This window comes from Doryrhamphus excisus, linkage group LG18 (genome assembly GCF_037039965.1).
Source record: "Doryrhamphus excisus strain RoL-2023G ecotype Guam linkage group LG18, RoL_Dexc_Guam_v1.1, whole genome shotgun sequence".
NCBI lineage: Eukaryota > Metazoa > Chordata > Actinopteri > Syngnathiformes > Syngnathidae > Doryrhamphus > Doryrhamphus excisus.
The window spans coordinates 2,688,016-2,715,757 of NC_136374.1; the positions used below are offsets into that span (position 1 = coordinate 2,688,016).

At 29.5% G+C, this 27,742-nt stretch overlaps 1 protein-coding gene across 1 annotated transcript in view; it reads right to left on the reverse strand.

Annotated features, from left to right (window-relative positions):
• Positions 1–4,239: 4,239 nt before the first annotated feature.
• The window catches only part of celsr2 (cadherin, EGF LAG seven-pass G-type receptor 2), a 101,621-nt gene continuing 78,118 nt past the window's right edge, over positions 4,240–27,742 (reverse strand). Inside the window, exons 10-34 of the mRNA XM_078798513.1 lie at positions 25,590–25,769; positions 25,392–25,505; positions 22,647–22,803; positions 22,436–22,577; positions 22,243–22,363; positions 20,773–20,956; positions 20,579–20,680; positions 20,336–20,430; positions 18,469–18,678; positions 18,207–18,390; positions 16,737–17,058; positions 16,496–16,663; positions 13,335–13,458; positions 13,048–13,248; positions 12,804–12,978; positions 12,615–12,727; positions 12,458–12,540; positions 10,652–10,778; positions 10,438–10,548; positions 7,547–7,677; positions 7,383–7,471; positions 7,145–7,309; positions 5,722–5,871; positions 5,456–5,639; positions 4,240–4,539 (exon numbers count right to left, since the gene is read on the reverse strand). Of these exons, the coding sequence (XP_078654639.1) occupies positions 4,515–4,539; positions 5,456–5,639; positions 5,722–5,871; positions 7,145–7,309; positions 7,383–7,471; positions 7,547–7,677; positions 10,438–10,548; positions 10,652–10,778; positions 12,458–12,540; positions 12,615–12,727; positions 12,804–12,978; positions 13,048–13,248; positions 13,335–13,458; positions 16,496–16,663; positions 16,737–17,058; positions 18,207–18,390; positions 18,469–18,678; positions 20,336–20,430; positions 20,579–20,680; positions 20,773–20,956; positions 22,243–22,363; positions 22,436–22,577; positions 22,647–22,803; positions 25,392–25,505; positions 25,590–25,769 (3,657 nt within the window). The 3' untranslated portion in view covers positions 4,240–4,514. The remainder of the gene's footprint in view (positions 4,540–5,455; positions 5,640–5,721; positions 5,872–7,144; positions 7,310–7,382; positions 7,472–7,546; positions 7,678–10,437; positions 10,549–10,651; positions 10,779–12,457; positions 12,541–12,614; positions 12,728–12,803; positions 12,979–13,047; positions 13,249–13,334; positions 13,459–16,495; positions 16,664–16,736; positions 17,059–18,206; positions 18,391–18,468; positions 18,679–20,335; positions 20,431–20,578; positions 20,681–20,772; positions 20,957–22,242; positions 22,364–22,435; positions 22,578–22,646; positions 22,804–25,391; positions 25,506–25,589; positions 25,770–27,742) is intronic.

The window sequence follows — 27,742 nt, forward strand, 5'->3', positions numbered from 1 at the left end:
GATTTGTTTGCACGTCATTCCTCTAAAGTAGTACTAAAGTAGTAGTAAAGTACTTCTCTATAAGTTGAAGAGGAAAAACTAAACGGCATAAGACGTCTTATGTTCGGTTGCCAGCATCATGAGTGTGAGTGGAAGTGCGGTGGAACGTTCCGCCATGTTAATTTGTAGAAATGCTTTGATGAGCACAAAAGACAAAAGGGCGCCTGTGGACGGAGAAGAAAGAAGCTAATGGACGTTCATAAATGATGACGAGGAGTATAATCGCATCAGGTCATGTGGCCGATCGCCGTGTCCCCGACTGACACGTCTCTCTTTGTCTGGGTGTCGGCTGGAGGTGAGCAGACGTCATAACGTCATGACCTCTTTTTCTCAATTCTCCACTTTGACAATAAAAGAAAAATATATATTTCGTTATTTGTATAAATATAAAATATTACATCATTTTTAGAAAAGATAAAAATGATAGATTTTTTAAATAAAACCAAAATACATAACTTGAAATAAAAAACTTTTTAATAAATTAATAAAAATGTAATAAAATACCCAAAAATATTGTTTAAAAAATTTAAAACAATTGTTTTTGTATTATTATTTTTCATGAATTAAAATCTAATAAAAATACCTAAATATATATATTTAAAAAGGAAATATCATATATATTTTTGTTTAATTATTGAATAACATTACCTTTTTTCTGAATTCTCTAGTTTGACAAAAGAAAAATATATATTTCGTTATTTGTATAATATAAAATATTACATAATTTTTAGATAAAAATGATAGATTTTTTTTAAATAAAACCAAAATACATAAGTTGAAATAAAAAACTTTTTAATAAATTAATAAAAATGTAATAAAATACCCAAAAATATTGTTTAAAAAATTTAAAACAATTGTTTTTGTATTATTATTTTTCATGAATTAAAATCTAATAAAAATACCTAAATATATATATTTAAAAAGGAAATATCATATATATTTTTGTTTAATTATTGAATAACATTACCTTTTTTCTGAATTCTCTAGTTTGACAAAAGAAAAATATATATTTCGTTATTTGTATAATATAAAATATTACATAATTTTTAGATAAAAATGATAGATTTTTTTTAAATAAAACCAAAATACATAAGTTGAAATAAAAAACTTTTTAATAAATTAATAAAAATGTAATAAAATACCCAAAAATATTGTTTAAAAAATGTAAAACAATTATTTTGTATTATTATTTTACAGTTTCATGAATTAATTAAAATCTAATAAAAATACCTAAATATATATATATATATATATACATATATATATATATATATATATATATATATTTAAAAAGGAAATATCATATATATTTTTGTTTAATTATTGAATAACATTACCTTTTTTTTCTGAATTCTCTAGTTTGACAATAAAAGAAAAATATATATTTCGTTATTTGTATAAATATAAAATATTACATAATTTTTAAAAAAGATAAAAATGATAGATTTTTAAAAATAAAACCAAAATACATAACTTGAAAAAAAAACTTTTAAATAAATTAATAAAAATGTAATAAAATACCCAAAAATATTGTTTAAAAAATTTAAAACAATTATTTTTGTATTATTATTTTACAGTTTCATGAATTAATTAAAATCTAATAAAAATACCTAAAAATATATATATAAAAAAAAATATCATATATATTTTTTGTTTAATTATTTAATAACATTACCTTTTTTTCTGAATTCTCTAGTTTGACAATAAAAGAAAAATATATATTTCGTTATTTGTATAAATATAAAATATTACATAATTTTTAGAAAAGATAAAAATGATAGATTTTTAAAAATAAAACCAATACATAACTTGAAATAAAAAACTTTTAAATAAATTAATAAAAATGTAATAAAATACCCAAAAATATTGTTTAAAAAATACAATTATTTTTGTATTATTATTTTACACAGTTTCATGAATTAATTAAAATCTAATAAAAATACCCTAAAAATATATATATTTAAAAAATAAATATCATATATATTTTTGTTTAATTATTGAATAACATTACCTTTTTTCTGAATTCTCTAGTTTGACAATAAAAGAAAAATATATATTTCGTTATTTGTATAAATATAAAATATTACATAATTTTTAGAAGATAAAAATTATAGATTTTTTAAATAAAACCAAAATACATAACTTGAAATAAAAAAACTTTTTAATAAATTAATAAGTGTAATAAAATACCCCAAAATATTGTTTAAAAAATTTAAAACAATTATTTTTGTATTATTATTTTACACAGTTTCACGAATTAATTAAAATCTAATAAAAATACCTAAAAATATATATATTTAAAAAGGAAATATCATATATATTTTTGTTTAATTATTGAATAACATTACCTTTTTTTCTGAATTCTCTAGTTTGACAATAAAAGAAAAATATTTATTTCGTTATTTGTATAAATATAAAATATTACATAATTTTTAGAAAAGACAGATTAATTAAAAATGTAAATTCAGTTTTTTTAAATAAAACCAAAATACATAAGTTGAAATAACAAAAACTTGGTAATGAATTAATAAAAATGTAATAAAATACACAAAAATATTATGTTTACAAAATGTAAGGCAATTATTTTTGTATTATTTTACAGTTTCATGAATTAAAATCAAATAAAAATACCTAAAAATATATATATTTAAAAAGGATATATATATATATACATATATATATATATATATATATATATAAGGATATAAAATACAACTTAATTAAAAATGTAAATTCAGTTTTTTAAATCAAACCAAAATGCATAAGTTGAAATAAAAAACGTTTTAATGAATTAATTAAAAAAAATTATAAAATACACAAAATATTATTTAGAAAATTTAAAACAATTATTTTTGTATTATTATTTTAGTTTCATGAATTAATTAAAATCAAATAAAAATACCTAAAATATATATATTTAAAAAGGAAATATATACATTTTTAATTATTGAATAACAGTTTTTTAATAAAACCAAAATACATACGTTGAAAAAATAACTTTTTAATGAATTAATAAAAAATTTATAAAATACAGAAAATATTGCTTTTTAAAACAATTATTTTTGTATTATTATTTTACAAAGTTTCATGAATTAATTAAAATCAAATACAAACACCTAAAAAAGTTATATTTAAAAAGGAAATATCATATAAATTTGTTTTTAATTATTGAATAGTGTTACCTCTTTTTCTGAATTCTCCAGTTTGACAATAAAATAAAAATATATATTATACATATATATATATATATATATATATATATAGTTATTTATATAAATATCTATATTTGGAAAATACAAATTAATTGAAAAATATTTATTTTTATAAAACCAAATTATGGAAGTTGAAATTCATAATTTAAAAAGAGACAAAAAAAGAATAAATTAATATAAATAAATACAAAAATTAACAAACATTGAATTTTATATTCAACTTCCTTTTTTTCTGATTTTGGACACATTAAAAAAATATTTGCAGATATATTTAATATATAAATAAAGCATAAACATCCTCATCTTTAAAAAGTTCAAACCTCCAAAACGTTACATTTACATTTCATGCTGAAGTCATTAAAAAAAAACATTAAAAGTATTAAAATATGATATTTTGTTGTCCTTCAGGTGAAATGTGTGGAAGTGGATGAAACATTGTGTGTTAAAAAAAGCGCCACCGTGTGGTTGTATTCATCAGAAAATCAACAGTGGTGCGTGTTGGGAATACATTTCGGCCTTTTATGTGCGGCGTTCCAGGAGCAGAAAACGGGATAAAATGCAGTCAAGAAGACACGGATGTAAATTCTTTTCGTCTTTTTTTCTTCTTGTTGATGGCGTTACAATGAAAAGACGTGAAAATTCATAAATCCCCTCCAAAGATGTGTACATATTTACTTCCATTTACAGGCCACACTGTACAGTAGAAATAGATTACACAGAAAGTTTTTTTTTTTTTTTTTTTTTTACAAAGGCGCCACAGCTAGTCTATAAAAACACGGCTGTTAATTCATGGACGGAAACATATCTCACATCATATCATATCATATCTCATATTTCTTCTCTCACATCGATATAAAAAAAAAAAACGATGGAGAGCAGAAAGTCTATAAAAATGTACATATCCTTCACTTGATTGTTGGCTCACACACACACACACACACACACCGAACGCAGTCCAGACACATTATAAAGTAGTTTTAGCTCAACCTTCCCTGAATTACAACTTTATTGTTCCACAAAATATAAACATCGGAACACAAATACACTAAAAAAAATAAAAAAAAATGAAAAAAATTAAAATCAGGGCAGCAAATGAAACAAAAAGTGCATTGAAAAAACACAATTCAAGTATGTAAACAAAACAATGTCTTTAAACTGACGTTTGACACACACACACACACACACACACACATTCCTTTTTATTTAGTTGTTTTTTTTTATAAAAAAAAAGTCTTTCAAATCCCAGGGTTGGATGAAGAAGGCTCACATGGAGGTGTTGCAGTGGCTGCTGGGGAAGGAGGGGGGGTTGTTGCGGGGGGGGGGAGAAAAACAAGATGGTGATGGACGAGCAGCAACACAAAGAAAACCCAAACAAGGAACGATGAACACAACACACACACAAGTCCAAACAATGAAGATTCATGGGATGAAATTAAAGAATAAAAACCTTCATGTGGTATTTTTATAAAAGCAGAGGAGACAGAAAAAAGGTGGATTAGTTTTCATCAATCATCATTAATTAGTTTATTAGAATTATTACAATTCATGCTTTTTTAGGTGATTAATGTGGAAAAGGTTATTAAGCTTTGGGCCTCCTGCCAACCACAGCGAGAGCAGTTATCCATAAATAGCCAAAACATGGACGAGTGGTGAGAATTCCTAACCAAAACGACCACTCATCCAGGACGTCCCAAAATATTATGGTATTGCTAATATGAAATATAAATCCATAAAAGCATAATTTTCTTCAAAGATGGACGTTAAGCGGAGGTACTGTAATTATGACATCATGGTCTCTGATTGGTTAATCGCTGCCACGTACATATTATGTGCCTGTGTCAACAGGAAATGGTTAAATCGTCAATGAAGCGGAGCGCTTAGCTAACTAGCACAACATTTTGATGGATTTTGGAAGCCAGTTGACTCATAAGGAGTACCAAATTTGAAGACATATTGTCCATTTTTCATAAAATTAAACGCTTTTAAGGATATCTAATAGTGCCGAAAATACGGTATATAGATATATTTTCATTTTTAAAAAAAATTTAATAAAGAAAGTAAAAGCAATGAAAACAGAAGAGGGGCGACTAATGAGGTCTTAGTACTTTGGTACAGTTGCTACAAAGTGTAAAATGAGAGGACGACATCGAACGACAAAGACGCGACGTGAAGACAAGAACCGTGACAGGATGCCGAATACTCACTCCGATCCCGACGAGTCGCCGTCAACCGTCCCCGCTTTGATGCTCATGGCTACGCCGTTCAGGCCGCCTTTAGCCCGCCGCTCGCTACAGGACGAGCCTTGAGGGGACGCCGGGCCCTGGGCGCCGTCACGGTTGAAGCCGTTCCTCTCGATGATGGGCGAGAGCTGCTTCTTCTTGAGGATCCCTGCCGGGAACGACGAGACATTAAGGTTAGAGGTACGCAGATTCAGTACGCGGCACCCCGAGAACGTCCCCCCCGCCCCCACCTTTCTGAGGGTGGGCGTTGAGGTTGGGCAGCAGCGGCGTGACGGCGTCCTGTAGCCGCTCATCCGATGGCGTGCTGGGGAGGCTGGGATCAAGGCTGATCTTGGGTCTGTCGGGCAGCTCGGCGGGATGAGGCCAGCACGTTCTACCTTCTGAATCCAAGAACACAAACGTGGTTTGATGGCGCTAACCGCAGGGGAAGAGCGCTCGACCTAGGAAGCTAGGAAGCTAGGAATCTAGGACGCTTGGTTGTACCATTTTTATTGTTTGAAAATCAACTCATTCGATTGTGAAATAAAATTATAATTCAATAAAAGCATCATCAAAATATTCATTTTTTTTATGTATTATGTATTTATTTCATTAGCTTTTTACAATTATTTCATAATATTTCCATTTCTCATAGCATTTTTATGTATTTCTTATTTATTTCATCACTGATTGTGTTTTGAAGTATTTTTATGTATTAATCTTATGTACTTAATGTAATTTATGTATGTATTATGATTATGTAATTTGTGTTATAATTGTGTGTATTTCATGGAAGTTATGTATTATGATTATGTAATTTATGTATTTTGTGTATTCATGGAATTCTTGTATTATGTTATTTTGTGTATTAATTTGGTGTATTTAATGTAATTTATGTATTATGAATATGTAATTTTATGTATTAATTTTGTGTATTCATGGAATTTATGTATTATGATTTATTTTGTGTATTAATTTGGTGTATTTAATGTAATTTATGGATTATGAATATGTAATTTTATGTATTTAATGTAATTTATGTATTATGATTATGTAATTTTATACATTAAATTTGTATCTATTTAATGTAATTCATGTATTATGATTATTTAATTTTATGTATTTAATTTTTGTCGTCAATGTAATTTATGAATTACAATTATGTCATTTTATGTATTAATTTGTGTATTTAATGGAATTTATGTATTATGATTATGTTATTTTATGTATTTAATGTAATTTATGAATTATGATTGTTATTTTATGTATTTAATGTAATTTATGAATTATGATTGTCATTTTATGTATTAATTTTGTGTATTTAATGGAATTGATGTATTATGATTGTTATTTTATGTATTTAATGTAATTTATGCAGTATGATTATGTAATTTTATGTCTTTCATTTTTATGTCTTTAATGTAATTTATGAATTAGGATTGTCATTTTATGCATTTGTTCATTTAATGTAATTTATGTAATACAATTATGCAATTTAATATAATTAATTTTTATGTAGTTAATTTAAATGATATATTATGATTATGTAATTAATTTTGTGTATTTAATGGACTTTATGTATTATGATGATGTAAATTTATGTATAAAATTTTTATGATATTTTAATTTATGTAAAGATAGAATTGTACAAGCGTACCTAATGTGGTGACCTACCGTGTGCTTGCGGCCTCTTGGCTCCGTTGGACGCCAGGTTCTCCCAGCATTGGTCCGGGGGGAGGGGACCCTCCTCGTCCTCGCTGTCAGAGGAGTGCGTGGAGGCGTAGGATCCGCTCTGGTCGTCCTCCAAGGACAGATCGCTGTCCGAGTCGCTGTCGTGATCTGCACGGAGACCACAGCGATGCCGTAAACGGAAGACGAGCGAAGAAACCCGAGGCCTGAGGCGCTGACCTACCGTCATCCGCCTGCCGGTTATTTTCATGGAAGAGCGACGTGTGGTCGTTGAGGGCGATGTGCGCCTGGCTGGTGCTCAGTCCGTCGTCCCTAAAAAGAAGAGCGGAAGGTTTACAGCGGTGGCGCCGACGCGGTGAGGGAGTGGCCTGTTCGTGACCTCCTGACCTCAGCACGAAGGGCACGTAGCTGTGCTGACTCTTGGTGCTGTGCATGGTCCCGTTCAGGGACGCGCTGGACTCGCCGAAGGGAAGGTGGTACAGCTTGGCGTCCGCGTAGCTGCTGTTGCATTTGTAGCTCTGCTGGCACACGCCAAGCACACGGATGACATTATTATTATTCATCGACAATCGTGACGATTGGATAGGCAAGCCGAAACAAACAAACAAATGTTCAAATATCACTTCAAAAAACATTTCATAAATGTTTCATTTATTTCATTTATTAATTTTGCGTATTTCATGGAATTTATGTATTATAAATATGTAATTTTATGTATTCCATGGACTTTATGTATTATGATTATGTCATTTTATGTCTTTAACTTTTATGTCTTTAATGTAATTTATGAATTATGATTATGTCATTTTATGTATTAATTTTGTGTATTTAATGGAATTGATGTATTATGATTATGTTATTTTTATGGATTAATTTTATGTATTTAATATAATTTATGTATTATGATTGTCATTTTATGTATTAATTTTGCGTGATTAATGGAATTTATGTATTATGATTATGTAATTGTATGTATTCATTTTGTGTATTTAATGGAATTTATGTATTATGATTGTCATTTTATGTATTAATTTTGCGTAATTAATGGAATTTATGTATTATGATTATGTAATTGTATGTATTCATTTTGTGTATTTAATGGAATTTATGTATTATGATTATGTTATTTTGTGTAATGTAATTTATGTATTATGATTATGTCATTTGATGTCTTTAATGTAATTTATGTATTATGATTATGTCATTTTATGTCTTTAATTTTTATGTCTTTAATGTAATTTATGAATTATGATTATGTCATTTTATGTATTAATTTTGTGTATTTAATGGAATTGATGTATTATGATTATGTTATTTTTATGGATTAATTTTATGTATTTAATATAATTTATGTATTATGATTATGTCATTTTATGTATTAATTTTGCGTGATTAATGGAATTTATGTATTATGATTATGTAATTGTATGTATTAATTTAGTGTATTTAATGAAATTTATGTATTATGATTATGTCATTTTATGTATTAATTTTGCGTAATTAATGGAATTTATGTATTATGATTATGTAATTGTATGTATTAATTTTGTGTATTTAATGGAATTTATGTATTATGATTATGTTATTTTGTGTATTTAATGTAATTTATGTATTATGATTATGTCATTTGATGTCTTTAATTTTTATGTCTTTAATGTAATTTATGAATTATGATTATGTCATTTTATGTATTAATTTTGTGTATTTAATGGAATTGATGTATTATGATTATGTTATTTTTATGGATTTTTTTTCATCACTAATAATTTCATTCAGTTTTTATGTATTTTTATGTATTCATTTTTATATTATGTAATTTTATGTCATTCCTGTATTATTTTTTATGATTTTATGTATTTAATTTTTATGTATTTAATGGACTTTATGTATTATGATTATGTAAATGTATGTATTTAATGGTAATGGTAATGACGTGGATGTATTTCATCACTGAATATTTGATTGCATTCATTTTTTATGTATTTTTATGTATACATTTTTATAGATTGAATGTATTTTAAGTAATTTCAAGCATTGTATGTATTATTATGTATTCAATGTACTTTCTATTGATGATGTGGATTTTTTTCATGACTGATAATTTGATTGGGTTTTAATGTATTTATTATTATATTGTTATGTAATTTTATGCAATTCTGTATTATTTTTTAATGAATTTTAAGTATTTAATTTTTATGTATTTTATTGGAATTTTTATTCATGACATGGATTTTTTCATCACTGATGCGTTTATTTTTCATGTATTTTTATGTATACATTTTTATAGATTTAATGTATTTTAAGTAATTTTAAGCATTGTATGTATTATTATGTATTCAATGTAATTTCTATTGATGATGTGGATTTTTTTTCATGACTGATAATTTGATTGGGTTTTTATGTATTCATTTTTATATTATGTAATTTCTGTATTATTTTTTTATGTATTTTATGTATTTAATTTTTATGTATTTCATTGGAATTTCTATTCATGACATGGATTTTGTTCATCACTGATACCTTTATTTTTCATGTATTTTTATGTATTCATTTTTATATTATTATGTAATTTTATGTAATTTCTGTATTATTTTTATGTATTTTATAGGAATTTTTATTCATGACATGGATTTTTTTTAATCACCGATTAATTTAATTGCGTTTATTTTTCATGTATTTTTATGTATACATTTTTATCGATTTAATGTATTTTAAGTCATTTTAAGCATTGTATGTATTATTATGTATTCAATGTACTTTTTATTGATGATGTGGTTTTTTTCATCACTGATTGATTGGTTTTTTTTGTATTTTTATGTATACATTTAATAAATTTAAATATATAATATGTATAATATAATAAATGATAAATAATATAAATAAATACAGCAACAAATCCAATCAAAGATCTCCTATATAACAGTAGTTGCTGTTTTTACGGCTCTAATGTAAAAACACCGGTCAAAGATCCTCTATTAGACAGGAGCCCTCTGCTCTGCTGTGCTGTCTTTAAGGGCCTACTGAAAAAAAACTCTAGCCAAAGATCCTCTATATCACACAAGCACTTTGCTGTTTACAATTTTTTTTACAAAAATACTAGCCAAAGATCCTCTATACGACAGGAGCAGTCTACTGATTTGTAATACCTACTGCAAAACAGTAAAAACGCTCGTCAAAGATCATCTATTTGACACACAGCGCACTGTGCAGAGTTTAAGGCTCTACATCAAAATGTTAGTCAAAGATCCTTTATGTGACAGGAGTGATGAGGGACTCACAGAGGATTTGGACTTGATCATGTGATCAGGGTGCTTGTGTCCACAGCAGTACTTCATGGCCTTCCTGGCCTCCTTACTGAAGACGATGCGGAAGAAGAAGATGAAGGGACCCTGGATGATTGACAGAAGCAACCATAATCATAATCAATAATCAATAATCATCATTATTACAGTAGAATAGAGTGGAGTGGAGTGGAGCAGCTGTGGGTCTCACCTGCACGCAGTTGAATCCAGCAAACAAGTAATGGAAGATGATCACATCACTGTTGACTGACAGCAGAGCCAGGAAGCAGGTGACTGAAACCAGGAAAAGGACGCCCCCTGCTGTCTTCAGGCCAGACCTGCACAGGATCAGCCACTTTATCTACGGTACATCCATATTTTTTTCTGCAGTGTCACATTTAAAAAAAAAAACACTTAAAAACTCCAAATCCTCTGGACAAAAAACATCTGATTCCGAAAAACTGCTACCAAAATATCATATATTAATATTATTATTATTATTATTAATCTCTCTGTATACTATATAATCCTCTTTTGATTGTTTCTTACAGTTTTTTCCTGATTATTGAGTCGCCACAGTGCCACATTTTTTCATCCGCATACTGATTTTTTTTATTTAAATTATAATAATAGTTACTAAATGTAAAATGTTATTAATTCTATTTCATGACAATATCAGTACTATAATATAGAATTAAGGAGTTTGATATATTTCAGGAAAAATATGCATCTTTGTCATAATGGTGTATATAACTTATTATTAGCATGAACTTCGGCCTTTGCTCTTTTTCATTATTTTTGCTGTTGCTAAAAAAATAATAATCCACAAATCATGTTCGTACATTTATTCCCATCATATTAAAAACTTGATTAGTTTTTTGTTTCTTATATTATTACTTTTTGAAATTATTAATATTATAGTATATTCTATTATTATATATATTTATATATTATTATTATTATATTAGATTTTATTATTATATATATTTATATATTATATATATTATTATATTAGATTATTACTATATTCTATTTTATTATTATATATTTATATATTATATATATTATTATATTAGATTATTATTATATTATATTATATTATTATATATATTTATATATTATATATATTATTATATTAGGTTATTACTATATTCTATTTTATTATTATATATATTTATATATTATATATATTAGATTATATTCTATTATATATATTTATATATTATATATATTATTATATTAGATTATTTTTTTCCATCATAAAATTACAAATTTATTCTCATAAAAATTGCGACTTTTTTTCTTGTTAGAATACAAATTTTCTCTTCGTATTTTGATTTCATTCTTGCAAAATTCCATATGTTTTTTTCAATTTCTGCTGTTGTTTTTTTTATGTAATTTCCCAACTATCTTTAGTGTTTTGTTTGTTTCTCATAATATTGAGATACATTTTTTTTCTTAATTCTACATTTTTTACTTGATGCTATAAAATTACAACCTTTATATTTTGACTTTATTCTTAAAAAAATGACAAATGATTTTTCTATTTTTGCTGTTGTTTTTTTACTGAAATTATGTTTTTAAAATGTGCCACAAAAAAAAAACACAGCCGTGGACCGCAAATGGCCCCCAGACTGCCCTTTGGACACCACTGATAATAACATAACACAAATGACATTATCCATCAACAATTGCGACGCACGCCTTGCAGAAAACAGTAAAGGCTGGGACATTTCGCTGCATGCTTTGAATAGGCAGAGTGGCGCCATCTGGTGGCCAACTGTAACATATTCCATTCTGACATGTTAACTTGATAGCATTAGTTGGTGTTAAGATCAAAAATGATATTTTGGGATATGGGATATTTTTGGCCACGAGGAGCTTGCCATTTGCGGCTCCCATGTTCGTTCAACATAGCTAAACATCTCCAGCGTCTTCTAACGATGGTTCCATTAGGCCAACGTAAAAACCCTGATCATCTCCAAAACGCTAGCATCCAATGAGAGTTAGCACTCACACGCGAGGCTCCTTCTTGTCCAGGCTGTGGCGTCTCAGTGAGCAGGACGCTTTGGACGACAGGATGTTGAGGAAGATGTTCATCTGCACACACAAACATCTAAAATGCATCACTGCCGGATGCTGGAGAAGAACCAGAAGACTGAGGCGCTCCTCACCGACACCATCATGGCGATGGGTCCGGCAAAGCTCCAGATGAGCGTGTCGTACATGGACAGCCAGCAGAAGTCCGGGTTGCCGTAGCCTTCGGGATCCAGTCCCACTGCCAGACCTGCAGACGACAAGGAGTTAGAAGCCAGAAGTTATTGTAGATGTCTTCAATTCCGTAATCGTGGTGAGGTTTGGACCTGTGATGAAGGCAGGTACCCCCCATCCAATCAGATAGTAGAACCTCATGGGGCCGTAGTTGATGTCTCGTACTTCGCTGATCATGCGGTACACGTGCAGGCTCTCCAGGAAAAGCCACGAGAAGGTGCACAGGTAGAAGAAGTGCAACAAAATGGCGATGACCGTGCACAGGAACTGCAGCGGGAAGACAGCGGAGTTTGACAACAAGAACGAGTTTCCGAGTGACAGAAACAAGACCGTTACCGGGTTGTCGGCTTGGTTGATTCCTAGTATGAAGACCAGCTCGGAGAAGAGGAGCGCGATGGCTCCGTTGTTCATGATGCTGGTCTTGTTGCTCCGCATGGCTCGCAGGCACAGCAGGAAGACGGCGGTGAGGAAGAGGAAGCCCAGCGTGACGCTGACGGTGCTCCAGGTCAGGACTTTAATGGGCAGGATCTCTCCGTTCTGACACAAACCAGATTCTCAGGCACGCATGATTTTGCATTGGGGGCAGGTGGCGAAGTGCCCCGCCTGAAAAGAGCACGTCTTACCTCTCTTCTGGAGACGTCCATGAGCACGGCGAAGCTGGTCATGTGATAGCACTGACAGCTGATGTGAGAGCTGTTCCGAAAGACCACCTCACAGCCCTTCGCCGACCAGCCGCCCTTTCCAGCTCTGATGTGTAAAAAACGAAAAAAGCCAATAAGAGGCGGGACTTAGCCACATGGTAGGTTCTTAGATTATTATTATATTATATGTATATATATTATATATATTATTATATTAGATTGTTATTATTATATTATATTCTATTATTATATATATTATTATATTAGATTATTATTATTTTTTCCCATCATAAAATGACAAATTTATTCTCATAAAAATTGCGGCTTTTTTTCTTGTTAAAATACAAATTTTCTCTTCGTATTTTGACTTTATTCTTGTAAAATTACATACGTTTTTTTCAATTTATGTCGTTTCTTTTTAAAATTTAATTTCCCAACTATCTCAACCTTTTACGACTCGGGAATTCTAACTTTTTCCGTCATCAAAAATTAAAACTTTATTCTCATAAAACTTGCGACTTTTTTTCTTGTTAAAATACAAATTTTCTCTTCGTATTTTGACTTTATTCTTGTAAAATTACATACGTTTTTTTCAATTTCTGCTGTTTCTTTTTTAAATTTAATTTCCCAACTATCTCAACCTTTTATGATTCGGGAATTCTAACTTTTTCCGTCATCAAAAATTTAAACTTTATTCTCATAAAAATTGTGACTTTTTTTCTTGTTAAAATACAAATTTTCTCTTCGTATTTTCACTTTATTCTTGTAAAATTACATACGTTTTTTTCAATTTATGCCGTTTCTTTTTTAAATTTAATATCCCAATTATCTCAACCTTTTACGACTCGGGAATTCTAACTTTTTCCGTCATCAAAAATTAAAACTTTATTCTCATAAAAATTGCGACTTTTTTTCTTGTTAAAATACAAATTTTCTCTTCGTATTTTGACTTTATTCTTGTAAAATTACATACATTTTTTTCAATTTCTGCCGTTTCTTTTTTAAAGTTAATTTCCCAACTATCTCAACCTTTTATGATTCGGGAATTCTAACTTTTTCCGTCATCAAAAATTAAAATTTTATTCTCATAAAAATTGCGACTTTTTTTCTTGTTAAAATACAAATTTTCTCTTCGTATTTTGACTTCATTCTTGTAAAATTACATAAGTTTTTTTCAATTTCTGCCGTTTCTTTTTTAAATTTAATTTCCCAACTATCTCAACCTTTTACGACTCGGGAATTCTAACTTTTTCCGTCATCAAAAATTTAAACTTTATTGTCATAAAAATTGCGACTTTTTTTCTTGTTAAAATACAAATTTTCTCTTCGTATTTTGACTTTATTCTTGTAAAATTACATACGTTTTTTTCAATTTCTGCCGTTTCTTTTTTAAATTTAATTTCCCAACTATGTCAACCTTTTATGACTCGGGAATTCTAACTTTTTCCGTCATCAAAAATTTAAACTTTATTCTCATAAAAATTGCGACTTTTTTCTTGTTAAAATACAAATTTTCTCTTCGTATTTTGACTTTATTCTTGTAAAATTACATAAGTTTTTTTCAATTTCTGCCGTTTCTTTTTTAAATTTAATTTCCCAACTATCTCAACCTTTTATGATTCGGGAATTCTAACTTTTTCCGTCATCAAAAATTTAAACTTTATTCTCATAAAAATTGCGACTTTTTTCTTGTTAAAATACAAATTTTCTCTTCGTATTTTGACTTTATTCTTGTAAAATTACATACGTTTTTTTCAATTTCTGCCGTTTCTTTTTTAAATTTAATTTCCCAACTATCTCAACCTTTTATGATTCGGGAATTCTAACTTTTTCCGTCATCAAAAATTAAAAATTTATTCTCATAAAAATTGCGACTTTTTTTCTTGTTAAAATACAAATTTTCTCTTCGTATTTTGACTTCATTCTTGTAAAATTACATACGTTTTTTTCAATTTATGCCGTTTCTTTTTTAAATTTAATATCCCAATTATCTCAACCTTTTGCGACTCGGGAATTCTAACTTTTTCCGTCATCAAAAATTAAAACTTTATTCTCATAAAAATTGCGACTTTTTTTCTTGTTAAAATACAAATTTTCTCTTCGTATTTTGGCTTCATTCTTGTAAAATTACATACGTTTTTTCAATTTATGCCGTTTCTTTTTTAAATTTAATTTCCCAACTATCTCAACCTTTTATGATTCGGGAATTCTAACTTTTTCCGTCATCAAAAATGTAAACTTTATTCTCATAAAAATTGCGACTTTTTTTCTTGTTAAAATACAAATTTTCTCTTCGTATTTTGACTTTATTCTTGTAAAATTACATAAGTTTTTTTCAATTTCTGCCGTTTCTTTTTTAAATTTAATTTCCCAACTATCTCAACCTTTTACGACTCGGGAATTCTAACTTTTTCCGTCATCAAAAATTAAAACTTTATTCTCATAAAAATTGCGACTTTTTTTCTTGTTAAAATACAAATTTTCTCTTCGTATTTTGACTTCATTCTTGTAAAATTACATAAGTTTTTTTCAATTTCTGCCGTTTCTTTTTTAAATTTAATTTCCCAACTATCTCAACCTTTTATGATTCGGGAATTCTAACTTTTTCCGTCATCAAAAATTAAAATTTTATTCTCATAAAAATTGCGACTTTTTTTCTTGTTAAAATACAAATTTTCTCTTCGTATTTTGACTTCATTCTTGTAAAATTACATAAGTTTTTTTCAATTTCTGCCGTTTCTTTTTTAAATTTAATTTCCCAACTATCTCAACCTTTTACGACTCGGGAATTCTAACTTTTTCCGTCATCAAAAATTAAAACTTTATTCTCATAAAAATTGCGACTTTTTTTCTTGTTAAAATAAGAATTTTCTCTTCGTATTTTGACTTTATTCTTGTAAAATTACATACGTTTTTTTCAATTTCTGCCGTTTCTTTTTTAAATTTAATTTCCCAACTATCTCAACCTTTTATGATTCGGGAATTCTAACTTTTTCCGTCATCAAAAATTAAAACTTTATTTGTTGTTTTGTTTGTTTCTCATAATATTGAGATCCATTTTTTCATTTCGACTTGATGCTACAAAATTGTCATTTCCATTATTTAGCCCCATGGTAGGTTCTTACGCGTGTGTGCTCGCTTACAGTATAGTGTGGTTCCAGAAGACGCAGATAGGTTTGGAGCGTTCCTCGGTGGCGAGCAGGCGGAAGTGCACGGTGATGGGTTTGTCCAGAGCGTGCCGTAGCAATTCGTCGTTATCGTGCACGGTGATGCTCACCACGGGCGTGTTGATGACGGGGCGCTTCGGAACGCTGAAAAAACAAAAGACAGTCCAGGATAGACACCAACTTTACGAGATGATACCACGCCTTGCGTATTTCTTACCGGAGACTCCGCTTGTCGGCATCGTAGCTCTCAGGCAGCAGAGAAGCCAGACTGTGGAAAATGATCACACTGGCGACGGCGTCCTCTTGGGGGTCATCGGGATGGCGTCTTTTCCTGTTGGCGGAGGAGCGGTTCCTAAGAGACGCGTCCGGGAATACATCCAGGTGTCGATGTCCTTTTGTGTCCACGGGCGCTTTAAAAACAGAGTCAGGCAGTGTGACGGTGGTCTCCTGGTCCACAGGACGAGGGCCCCTCAGGGACTGGTAGCGTGGGAGCTTGACCCCGGCGAAATTCTGCTTCTTCAGACGATCCACGGAGACGACTGCATGAGACAAACAGAAATTATGAATGGATGATGTTAGTGGTCTAGTGCAGTGTTTTTCAACCTTTTTAAGCCACGGCACGTTTTTTTTTTAAATTGGAAAAATCTTGCGGCACACTACTAACCAAAAATGTTACAAAATGTCACCATGACCGGATAGTAGGAACAAGCTAGGTGTTGCCACACGGACCAATATTACATTGCTCTGCCAGTCTTTACACCACAAACACTCGACAGTAGCCACGTTTTTACATGACCACTTTTTCTCTTTCCGAATGAACTTTTGGGAAACAATGGTATCCATGGAAAGGAATATTCCAATCTCTTGTCTAAATGCGCCGTGAAAATCAACCAGAATAGTCAATAGGGCATGCGCAGTAAAACGTAAACACCAACATCACGTGATACCGGCTTCCTCGAGTTTTTCTTTCACTTGTTGGAATAACTCCGTATTACCAGTTTTTCGTTTGTCCAGTCTTGAAATTTAGTTTCAAAAACAAACTTTGCTTAGTCCAGTGCCGATTGCTCGCCTCCATTTTTAAAAGTGAAGAACGTCTGGATCTGCGTGTTACGTCATATCTGAGCATGCGCTGAAAGAACGCATCCGGGATCGATTTAAACAGGAAAAGATCAAATTCAATCTTGCTAATATTTTATAATTAAACTCAGGACATGTTTTATATAGATATATATTTTCTTTTTTTAATAAAACTGGACTTGTGAATAAAGTATAGAAGGGTTTAGATTCTTTTCCACAGATGGCGCTAATGCATACGAAAGCTGCTTGCTAACCGCCAATAAACAACAAAAGAAGAAAAACACCACGAAGAAGAACTGACAGATTTCCGTTTAAGCGGGTACAAGATACCTCAATCGGATTGGTTAAAGGAATATTCCATCCCTGTTCAATTCTTTCCTTTTGAGCAAATATACCAAATGCAATTGGAATATTTGGGTCCATATATTCATGGCTATTTACATAATATTTGCAAATGATGATTAATAAATGTTAATTATAAAAAGTGATATTGGATAATTCCTCACGGTTTCTCAAGGTACACTAGTGTGCCCGCGGCACAGTGGTTGAAAATCACTGGTCTAGTGGTGTAAAAATAAGACATGATAGAGTTCTTATATAAAAGCCTGACCAATGTGCGGCGTGACGATGGTGAAGGGGCTGAGGTAGGTCTTCCTCATGTTCCGAGCCAGAGCGCTGGCGTAGTCCTCGTAGTGGCGCAGCAGGGCGGCCGTACCGCCTTCCGTGTTCTGGATCAGCTCCCAGTGTGCAACGGTGTCCGGGGACAGAATGGCGCTGCCAACACGGACCAGGTTCTGAAGAACAGAATGGAACAAAGAGGAGCTCAGACATCCTTTATCATGCAGCCGGTCTGAGTGGGTGCGTGGGTCCACCTCGGTGAAGTACACGTCCTGCGTGGCCGTGAGGTTGAATCCCTGCTGCTTGCTCTCGTGCTGCAGAATCCTCCGTGTGAGTGCGTAGGCTACTTTCACATCGCTGCCGTAGTACTTCTCCGTGTGCAAGGTGGCGTTGGCCAACATGGCGGCTGTTTGCTGGACGCGTCCGGAGTCCAGCAGTGATGCATTATTGGAAAACTTTTCAGACTGTAGAAGAAAAAAAAACACAAAAAAAACATTTCCCACACGCTTAAGTACGTCACATGTTGACACTTCAATTCAGCATGTCTGAAAAGGAGTAGCAAGAAGCAGAGTTGATCATATGTAATAGTCCAACCCCTTCTTAGCAATAATTGATAGATTAGACCAGGGATCTCAAACAAGCGGCCCGCGGGCCAAATGTGGTCCGCAAGACACTAGTTTGAGGCCCCCGCCTTGATATGAAAGTTTAATGTTAGTGCGGCCCGCGCAAGTTTGATATGGATGCTGTATGGTATCATGTACCCAGAAAAAATTATTACGTTTGATTCATGTTCATGTTAAAGGTTAAATAACTGTTAATAGTTATCCTCCCTATCCGTGTGGAAGTGGTAAGTTTTTGGCTATTTAAGTTTACAAGAAATAACTTGAAGGCTACCGTTTAGGTCGCTAGCTCTCTAGTTTGCGAGTTAGCATGTCTCAAGACCCTGCAGTTGCGCAATATGTTGTAAATAAAAAGAGTATAAATGTGACTATAGTCGTGTTTTGTCATGTCTACAGGGCTCTAATAATGCTTTGTTCATTTTAATATGAAAAAAATCATTTGTCTACCCACCAACTATATGTGCTTTCTTAAGTTTTATTATTATTATTATATTTATTTATTACTGATTGATTGATTTTCTTTATTCTTGATTTGTTTATTTATTTTTCATCTTATTTTGTGTAGAAAAATAAAAATTAAGATATTTGAGAACAGTGGAATGTTTTATCAGAGCTTTTATTGTAGAAAATTGATGACTGTCATTGTAAGGAATAAGCTAGACCAGGGGTCTCAAACTCAATTTAATTGGGGGCCACTGGAGCTATGGTCTGGGTGAGACTGGGCCGCATCAGGTTTTCCAAAAAAAACAAACAAAAAAAACGCATTTATTAAAAACTAAAAAATTTAAAAAACTTTGGTTCCAATTTTCTACAAGAAAAGCTCTGATAAAACATTCCACTGTTCTCAAATATTTTACTTTTTATTTTTCTACACAAAATAAGATGAAAAATAAATAAAAAAAATCAAGAATAAAGAAAATCAATCAATCAGTAATAAATAAATATAATAATTATAATAATAAAACGGCAAATAATAAAAACTTAAGAAAGCACATATAGTTGGTGGGTAGACAAATGATTTTTTTCATATTAAAATGAACAAAGCATTATTAGAGCCCTGTAGACATGACAAAACACGACTATAGTCACATTTATACTCTTTTTATTTACAACATATTGCGCAACTGCAGGGTCTTGAGACACATGCTAACTCGCAAACTAGAGAGCTAGCGACCTAAACGGTAGCCTTCAAGTTATTTCCTTTCAACTTAAATAGCCAAAAACTTACCACTTCCACACGGATAGGGAGGATAACTATTAACAGTTATTTAACCTTTAACATGAACATGAATCAAACGTAATAATTTTTTCTGGGTACATGATACCATACAGCATCCATATCAAACTTGCGTGGGCATATCAAGGCGGGGGCCTCAAACTAGTGTCCTGCGGGCCACATTTGGCCGGCGGGCCGCCTGTTTGAGACCCCTGAGCTGGACATTAGCCTCGTGTGGCTAACAAAGTAACAAATGGGGTGCAAAGACAGAGAGGAACTACCCACCAGTGCTCTGAGCTGGCTGAAGGTGACCGAGGTACAGTTGAAGAGATTAGGAGGCAGCCATCCCTTGTGCTCATCACAGTGGCGAATGGCAGTGCCTGCAAGGAGGAGGAGGAGGACGAGGAGGAGGAGAATGAGGAGTATTTGCATCACATGAGCTGAGAAATCCACTGCAGCTCCCAAAAAGCCTGGAGGCAACATCCATGCATTGTCATTATTTTATGCTAATCCCAAACCCCTCCTTACCCAGAGTCCCCTTGGGGCAAGGCACTGCTGCAGGGAGACCAAACTTAGTCCTGGGCCACCAGATTCCTGCCTCAATGGCCTGGGGGCAGCTGTCATAGATGACTGTCAGGAGCCGAATAAAAATGGAAGAATATTAATAATATTTAGTACGAGATTCGACCCGTGACCCGGAAGCGGCGTGTTCGTGTTCTGACCTTCGCAGCCGTGAGCGGACACCTCGGCAAAGGGGTTGTCACAGCGGTCACACTGGCGCCCGATCACGCCCGCCTTACATTGACACTGGCCGCTGTCACGGTCACACGTTCTGGAGAAGGAGCCCACCGGGTAGCAGTCGCACAGCAGACACGTGTCGCTATCTTCACGACGGTAGTGGTTGTCCTGCAAGGTGCACGCCGTTAAAAATAATAGTGTGGACGACATTACTGGGACATTAAAAATGATATATGATATGTAATAATCCGACCCCTTCTTAGCAATAATTCATACATAGTCACTTCCTGTCCACAACATGTCACCATTTGCTAACAAAAGAAGAATAAAAATGTGTAAAAATGAATTAGTAGTTAAACAAATATAAATATTAGTCAAATGACAACCTTTTAAATCATAAATGAAATATTTTACTATTAAGGGATGAAAAACAAATCTAATTTAATAATAATAATTAATAATTTTTTACATTTTAATTCCCACCACAAACAGTGGTGAGATATATATATATATATTTATAACATATGATATATATTATATAATAATAAAATTATATTAAAATAAAAGAAAATAACAGATTAACTATTATTGAATTTTTTTATAAATTATATAAAAATATATTTATAATATATATAATGTAAAAAATTATATAAATTATACAAAAATATATTTGTAATATAAAAATATAAATATATTATAATATATATATAATTTTGTAATTTTTTAAAAATATATAATTTTTTTTTTTTACATTTTAATTCCCACCACAAACAGTGGTGATATTATATATATATATATAAAATTATATATATATTATATTTATAATATATGATATATATTATAAAATAATAAAATTATATTAAAATAAAAGAAAATCAAAGATTAACTATTATTGAAAAAATTATATCAATTATATTAAAATATATTTATCATATATATAATGTAAAAAATTATATAAATTATACAAAAATATATTTATAATATAAAAATATAAATATATTATAATATATATATATATATATTTTTTGTAAAATATATAATTTATTAAATTTTTTACATTTTAATTCCCGTCTTTAGGAATTGTAACTTTTAGCTTTCCCTTACACCCAAAGAAACACCGTTTCTAGCAACATAAACACAGGCGCAGAGTGTGTATCTGGCCTACGGCCATGCCCATATAAGGAAGCCTGCCCATATGTGACATCACAAGCCTCCAGTTTTTACAACGCCCTCTGAAACCGAGCATTCAGAACCATCCAAAACTTCTTTCAGGACTCACTTCCAAATGCGTAAACCTCATTATCAGAACCTTTGGCATGGTTTAATACCAGAATATAACATTTGAACGACATTTATAGGTCACAAAAGTGGAAAAAAGCATCATAGGTCCTCTTTAAATAAAAACAATAATAAAATAGAATATATATTAATATTAATAGCAGTGACAACATTACCTTACAGCGACACTCTCCACTGGTCTTGTTGCAGTCGGAGTCAAACCCGCGTTCTGTGGGACAGTTACAGGGTCCGCAGGTCTTGTGACCCCACCAACCTCGGGGACAAGGCAGGTCGATCCTGCAGGGACACATATTTGCTTTTTAAAGCATGTCGGCCATGATGAAAAGACGCCAATGTGCTGTTTTTTACTTTTTCTCGCAGTAACGACCAAAGTAGTTGTGCGGACATTCACACGTGTAACCGCGGGAAGAACCGCTCTTCCTGACGCATGTCGACTCGTGCTCGCAGAGGTTAAGGGTGCAGGCGTCTGTGCAGTTGGTGCCGTAGTAACCTGTGGAGGTCGCCATGATAAATAACACGTGGCTTTTTTTTTAAAGCGCTCCGAGGATGCGACGCTGACCTGAGTGGCATGTGCAGGAGTAGCTGTCCCAGTCGTCGCTGCAGTAACTGTTGGGAGGACAAGGGGCGGAGCTACACGGGTCGGGCAAGTTGCAGCCGACCTCCACGTTCACCTTCCTGGCCTGGGAGAGACTCAGAGCACCTCCGACACGAAGACCCTGCACACAGAAAAAGTCATGGAGGCACAAAGGATGAAGGTAGCACAAGGAAGCTAACTTTAGCACAAATTCAAATGTCAAAGCCATGTTGTTACTTGCCGACAATCAGTAAAGAAAGGTAATCACATGAATGAAAACATAAATATTCATTTAGAAAAAATATTCTTATTAAAAACTTAAAAATATATATATATTTCAATGATATTCCTTTAGATAAAGACAGTAATTAATTTCATTAAAATATCTAAAAACAAAATTAATCAGTCAAATATATTTTAAAATACATTTTAATTGTATTTATATTTAATTTTAAAATTCCAAAAACAACATAAACCAGTATATATTTTATACTACACACATACATTTTTATTAAAATAGCCCAATAGTGTAATATAAAATATATACTGGTTTATGATGTTTTGGAATTTTAAAATTAAATATAAAAATTTAAATGAATTAAAATTATAACATTTTATTAAAATTTATTTTAAAATATATTTGACTGATTAATTATATATATATTGTTTAAAATTCATTTTTATTAAAATAGCCCAAAAACTAAATAAATCAGGATAATGTGTGTGTGTGTAATATAAAATATATACTGGTTTATGATGTTTTGGAATTTTAAAATTAAATATAAAAATTTAAATGAATTAAAATTATAACATTTGATTAAAATTTATTTTAAAATATATTTGACTGATTAATTATATATATATTTTTTTAAAATACATTTTTATTAAAATAGCCCAAAAACTAAATAAATCAGGATAATGTGTGTGTGTAATATAAAATATATACTGGTTTATGATGTTTTGGAATTTTAAAATTAAATATAAAATTTTAAATGAATTAAAATTATAACATTTTATTAAAATTTATTTTAAAATATATTTGACTGATTAATTATATGTATATTTTTTAAAATACATTTTTATTAAAATAGCCCAAAAACTAAATAAATCAGGATAATGTGTGTGTGTAATATAAAATATATACTGGTTTATGATGTTTTGGAATTTTAAAATTAAATAAAAAAATTTAAATGAATTAAAATTATAACATTTTATTAAAATTTATTTTAAAATATATTTGACTGATTAATTATATATATATATTTTTTTAAATACATTTTTATTAAAATAGCCCAAAAACAAAATAAATCAGGATAATGTGTGTGTGTAATATAAAATATATACTGGTTTATGACGTTTTGGAATTTTAAAATTAAATATAAACATTTAAATGAATTAAAATTATAACATTTTATTAAAATTTAGTTTAAAATATATTTGACTGATTAATTATATATATATATTTTTTTTAAATACATTTTTATTAAAATAGCCCAAAAACTAAATAAATCAGGATAATGTGTGTGTGTAATATAAAATATATACTGGTTTATGATGTTTTGGAATTTTAAAATTAAATGTAAAAATTTAAATGAATTAAAATTATAACATTTTATTAAAATTTATTTTAAAATATATTTGACTGATTAATTATATATATTTTTTAAAATACATTTTTATTAAAATAGCCCAAAACCAAAATAAATCAGGATAATATATTTTATAATTAATTTAATTAAAATATTCAAAAAACAATATAAATCATTGGAATACTTTTTTAAAAAGATAATAATACATTTTTAAATTAATGTTGAATAAAACATAAAATATTGAAAAAACAAAATAAATCATTGTAATACTTAATATACATTTAAATCAATGTTATTAAAATATATACAAAATAAATCAGTAGAACACATTTGAACATAATTCTATTAAAATATTCAAAAAAACTTAAAAAATATAATTAAAGTGAATAAAAAATTTATTTAATAAAAATATTCAAAAAAATCAGTAGAATAACTTTTTTATGTTAATTAAATTAAAATATAAAAAAACTAAATAATCATTATAATACATTGAAATGATAAAATAAACAATAAATGCCATTAAACAAATAAATAAATCACTACATCCTCAAAATTGTTATAATTTGATCACGTAAATATGCCATTAAAGTTGAGAAGAAAAGTCATTAAATCATTAAAATGGTCAATAAATAATATTAAAAAAATATTATCAAATTACAGTGCATCCGGAAAGTATTCACAGCGCTTCACTTTTTCCACATTTTGTCATGTTACAGCCTCATTCCAAATTGTATTAATTTAATCTCTTACCTCAAAATTCTACACAAAATACTCCATTATGACAATGTGAAAAAGTTTTTTTTTGACTTTTTTTGAATTTATTAAAAATAGAAAACTAAGAAATCACATTTACATAGTAAATAACAATGCCATTAAATAAATCAATCATTAAAATAATAATAATTAAATCCTACAAGATCCATCACGCAAAGAAATATATACACTAAATTAGTCATGACTAATTGTTTCCTATTTAATATTATATTTAACAATTAAATTAACTTAGAATAAATTATTACACATTATAATAAATTCTTTACATCTCGTCATTTAGCCGTATTGTTATTTAATTCACACAAATAATAATTTCTAATCTCCTATACATATAAAGTGTTCCCATAAACGGGGGTTGCATTCATACTTGTATGCAGCCTTGGAACCCGTTCTGAATGGTCCCATCAGGCGCCTCCAAGCCTCCAACGCTGACAGCCTTCAGCATGGACTCCTGCAGCTCTCCGTCGACCTGCATGCTGGCCTAAAAAACACACACAGGATCCTGCAAGTGGCGCGCTGCAAAGCAGGAAGATGGCCGTGAAGAAATATTTGCATGATTTCTCACCAGGTAGAGTCCGTGGTCTACCGACAGAACGGCTTTATGCTGGCCCGCCGGCCCGCTCAGACTGCTGATATCCAGTTGCAGATGATGCCAGTCACCGTCGTTCACCAGCACCTCCTCCACGCGGGAAAGAGTGGAATCCTCCCCGCGGTGAAGGCCCATCAACACGCTCCCGCCGCGCAGCTAGGAAGGTTAAAAAAACAAGAGTGAGGTCATACAATACTTGCATAAAAAGCAGCATCATTCAGTTCATGTGCTGGACAACACTAAGCCAGCAGGGGGCGCCTCGGAGCTGGTCATCATACAATAACAACTTCATGACAATCCTCACTTTATTTTTACATCAAAGTATTTTCTTTTATATATATATATATATATATATATTTAACTCCCTTTTTTAACAATAGATGGCTTTTGGCTATTATATTATTTATTTTTATTTAAGTTTTAAATGTTATTTGTTAAATGAGATTTGTATTGGGACAAAAATACCAAACAATTATTATTATTATTATTATTAAAACAAGTAATGCCATGAATTTAATTAGAATTAATAGAGCTTAAATAAACACATATATATAATATATAAATAAAATATAAATAAATATATTAAATATATAATAAATATATAATAAATAGATAAATTAAGTAAATAATTTGGTGTAAATAATTGTTTGCCTCGTGAGGACAAGCGGTAGAAAATGAATGAATGAATGAATGAATGTTATTGGTTAAATGAGATTTTTATTGGGACAAAAATGCCAAACAATTATTATTATTAAAACAAGTAATGCCATTAATTTAATTAGAATTAATAGAGCTTAAATAAATATATATATATATATATAACATATATAAATAAAATATAAATAAATATATATAATATAATATAATAAATATATAAATAAATATAATAAATAGATAAATTAAGTAAATAATTTGGTGTAAATAATTGTTTGCCTTATGAGGACAAGCGGTAGAAAATGAATGAATGAATGAATGAATGTTATTGGTTAAATGAGATTTTTATTGGGACAAAAATGCCAAACAATTATTATTATTATTAAAACAAGTAATGCCATGAATTTAATTAGAATTAATAGAGCTTAAATAAATAAATAAATAAATATAATATATATATAAATAAAATATAAATAAATAAATATAATATAATAAATATATAAATAAATATAATAAATATATAATAAAATAAATAAATTAAGTAAATAATTTGGTGTAAATAATTGTTTGCCTCGTGAGGACAAGCGGTAGAAAATGAATGAATGAATGTTATTGGTTAAATGAGATTTTTATTGGGACAAAAATGCCAAACAATTATTATTATTAAAACAAGTAATGCCATGAATTTAATTAGAATTAATAGAGCTTAAATAAATAAATATATATTATATATATATATATATATAAATAAAATATAAATAAATATATATAATATAATATAATTAATATATAAATAAATATATAATAAAACAAATAAATTAAGTAAATAATTTGGTGTAAATAATTGTTTGCCTTGTGAGGATAAGCGGTAGAAAATGAATGAACGAATGAATGAATGTTATTGGTTAAATGAGATTTTTATTGGGACAAAAATGTCAAACAATTATTATTATTAAAACAAGTAATGCCATGAATTTAATTAGAATGAATAGAGCTTAAATAAATAAATAAATATAATATATATATATAAATAAAATATAAATAAATAAATATAATATAATAAATATATAAATAAGTAAATATAATACATATATAATAAAATAAATAAATTAAGTGAATAATTTGGTGTAAATAATTGTTTGCCTTGTGAGGACAAGCGGTAGAATATGAATGAATGAATGAATGTTATTGGTTAAATGAGATTTTTATTGGGACAAAAATGCCAAACAATTATTATTATTAAAACAAGTAATGCCATGAATTTAATTAGAATTAATAGAGCTTAAATAAATAAATTAAAAATAATATATATATATATATATATATAATATAATATAATATAATAAATATATAAATAAATATATCCTAAATATATAATAAAATAAATAAATTAAGTGAATAATTGGTGTAAATAATTGTTTGCCTCGTGAGGACAAGCGGTAGAAATTAATGAATAATTGTTTTTTTTTTCCGCA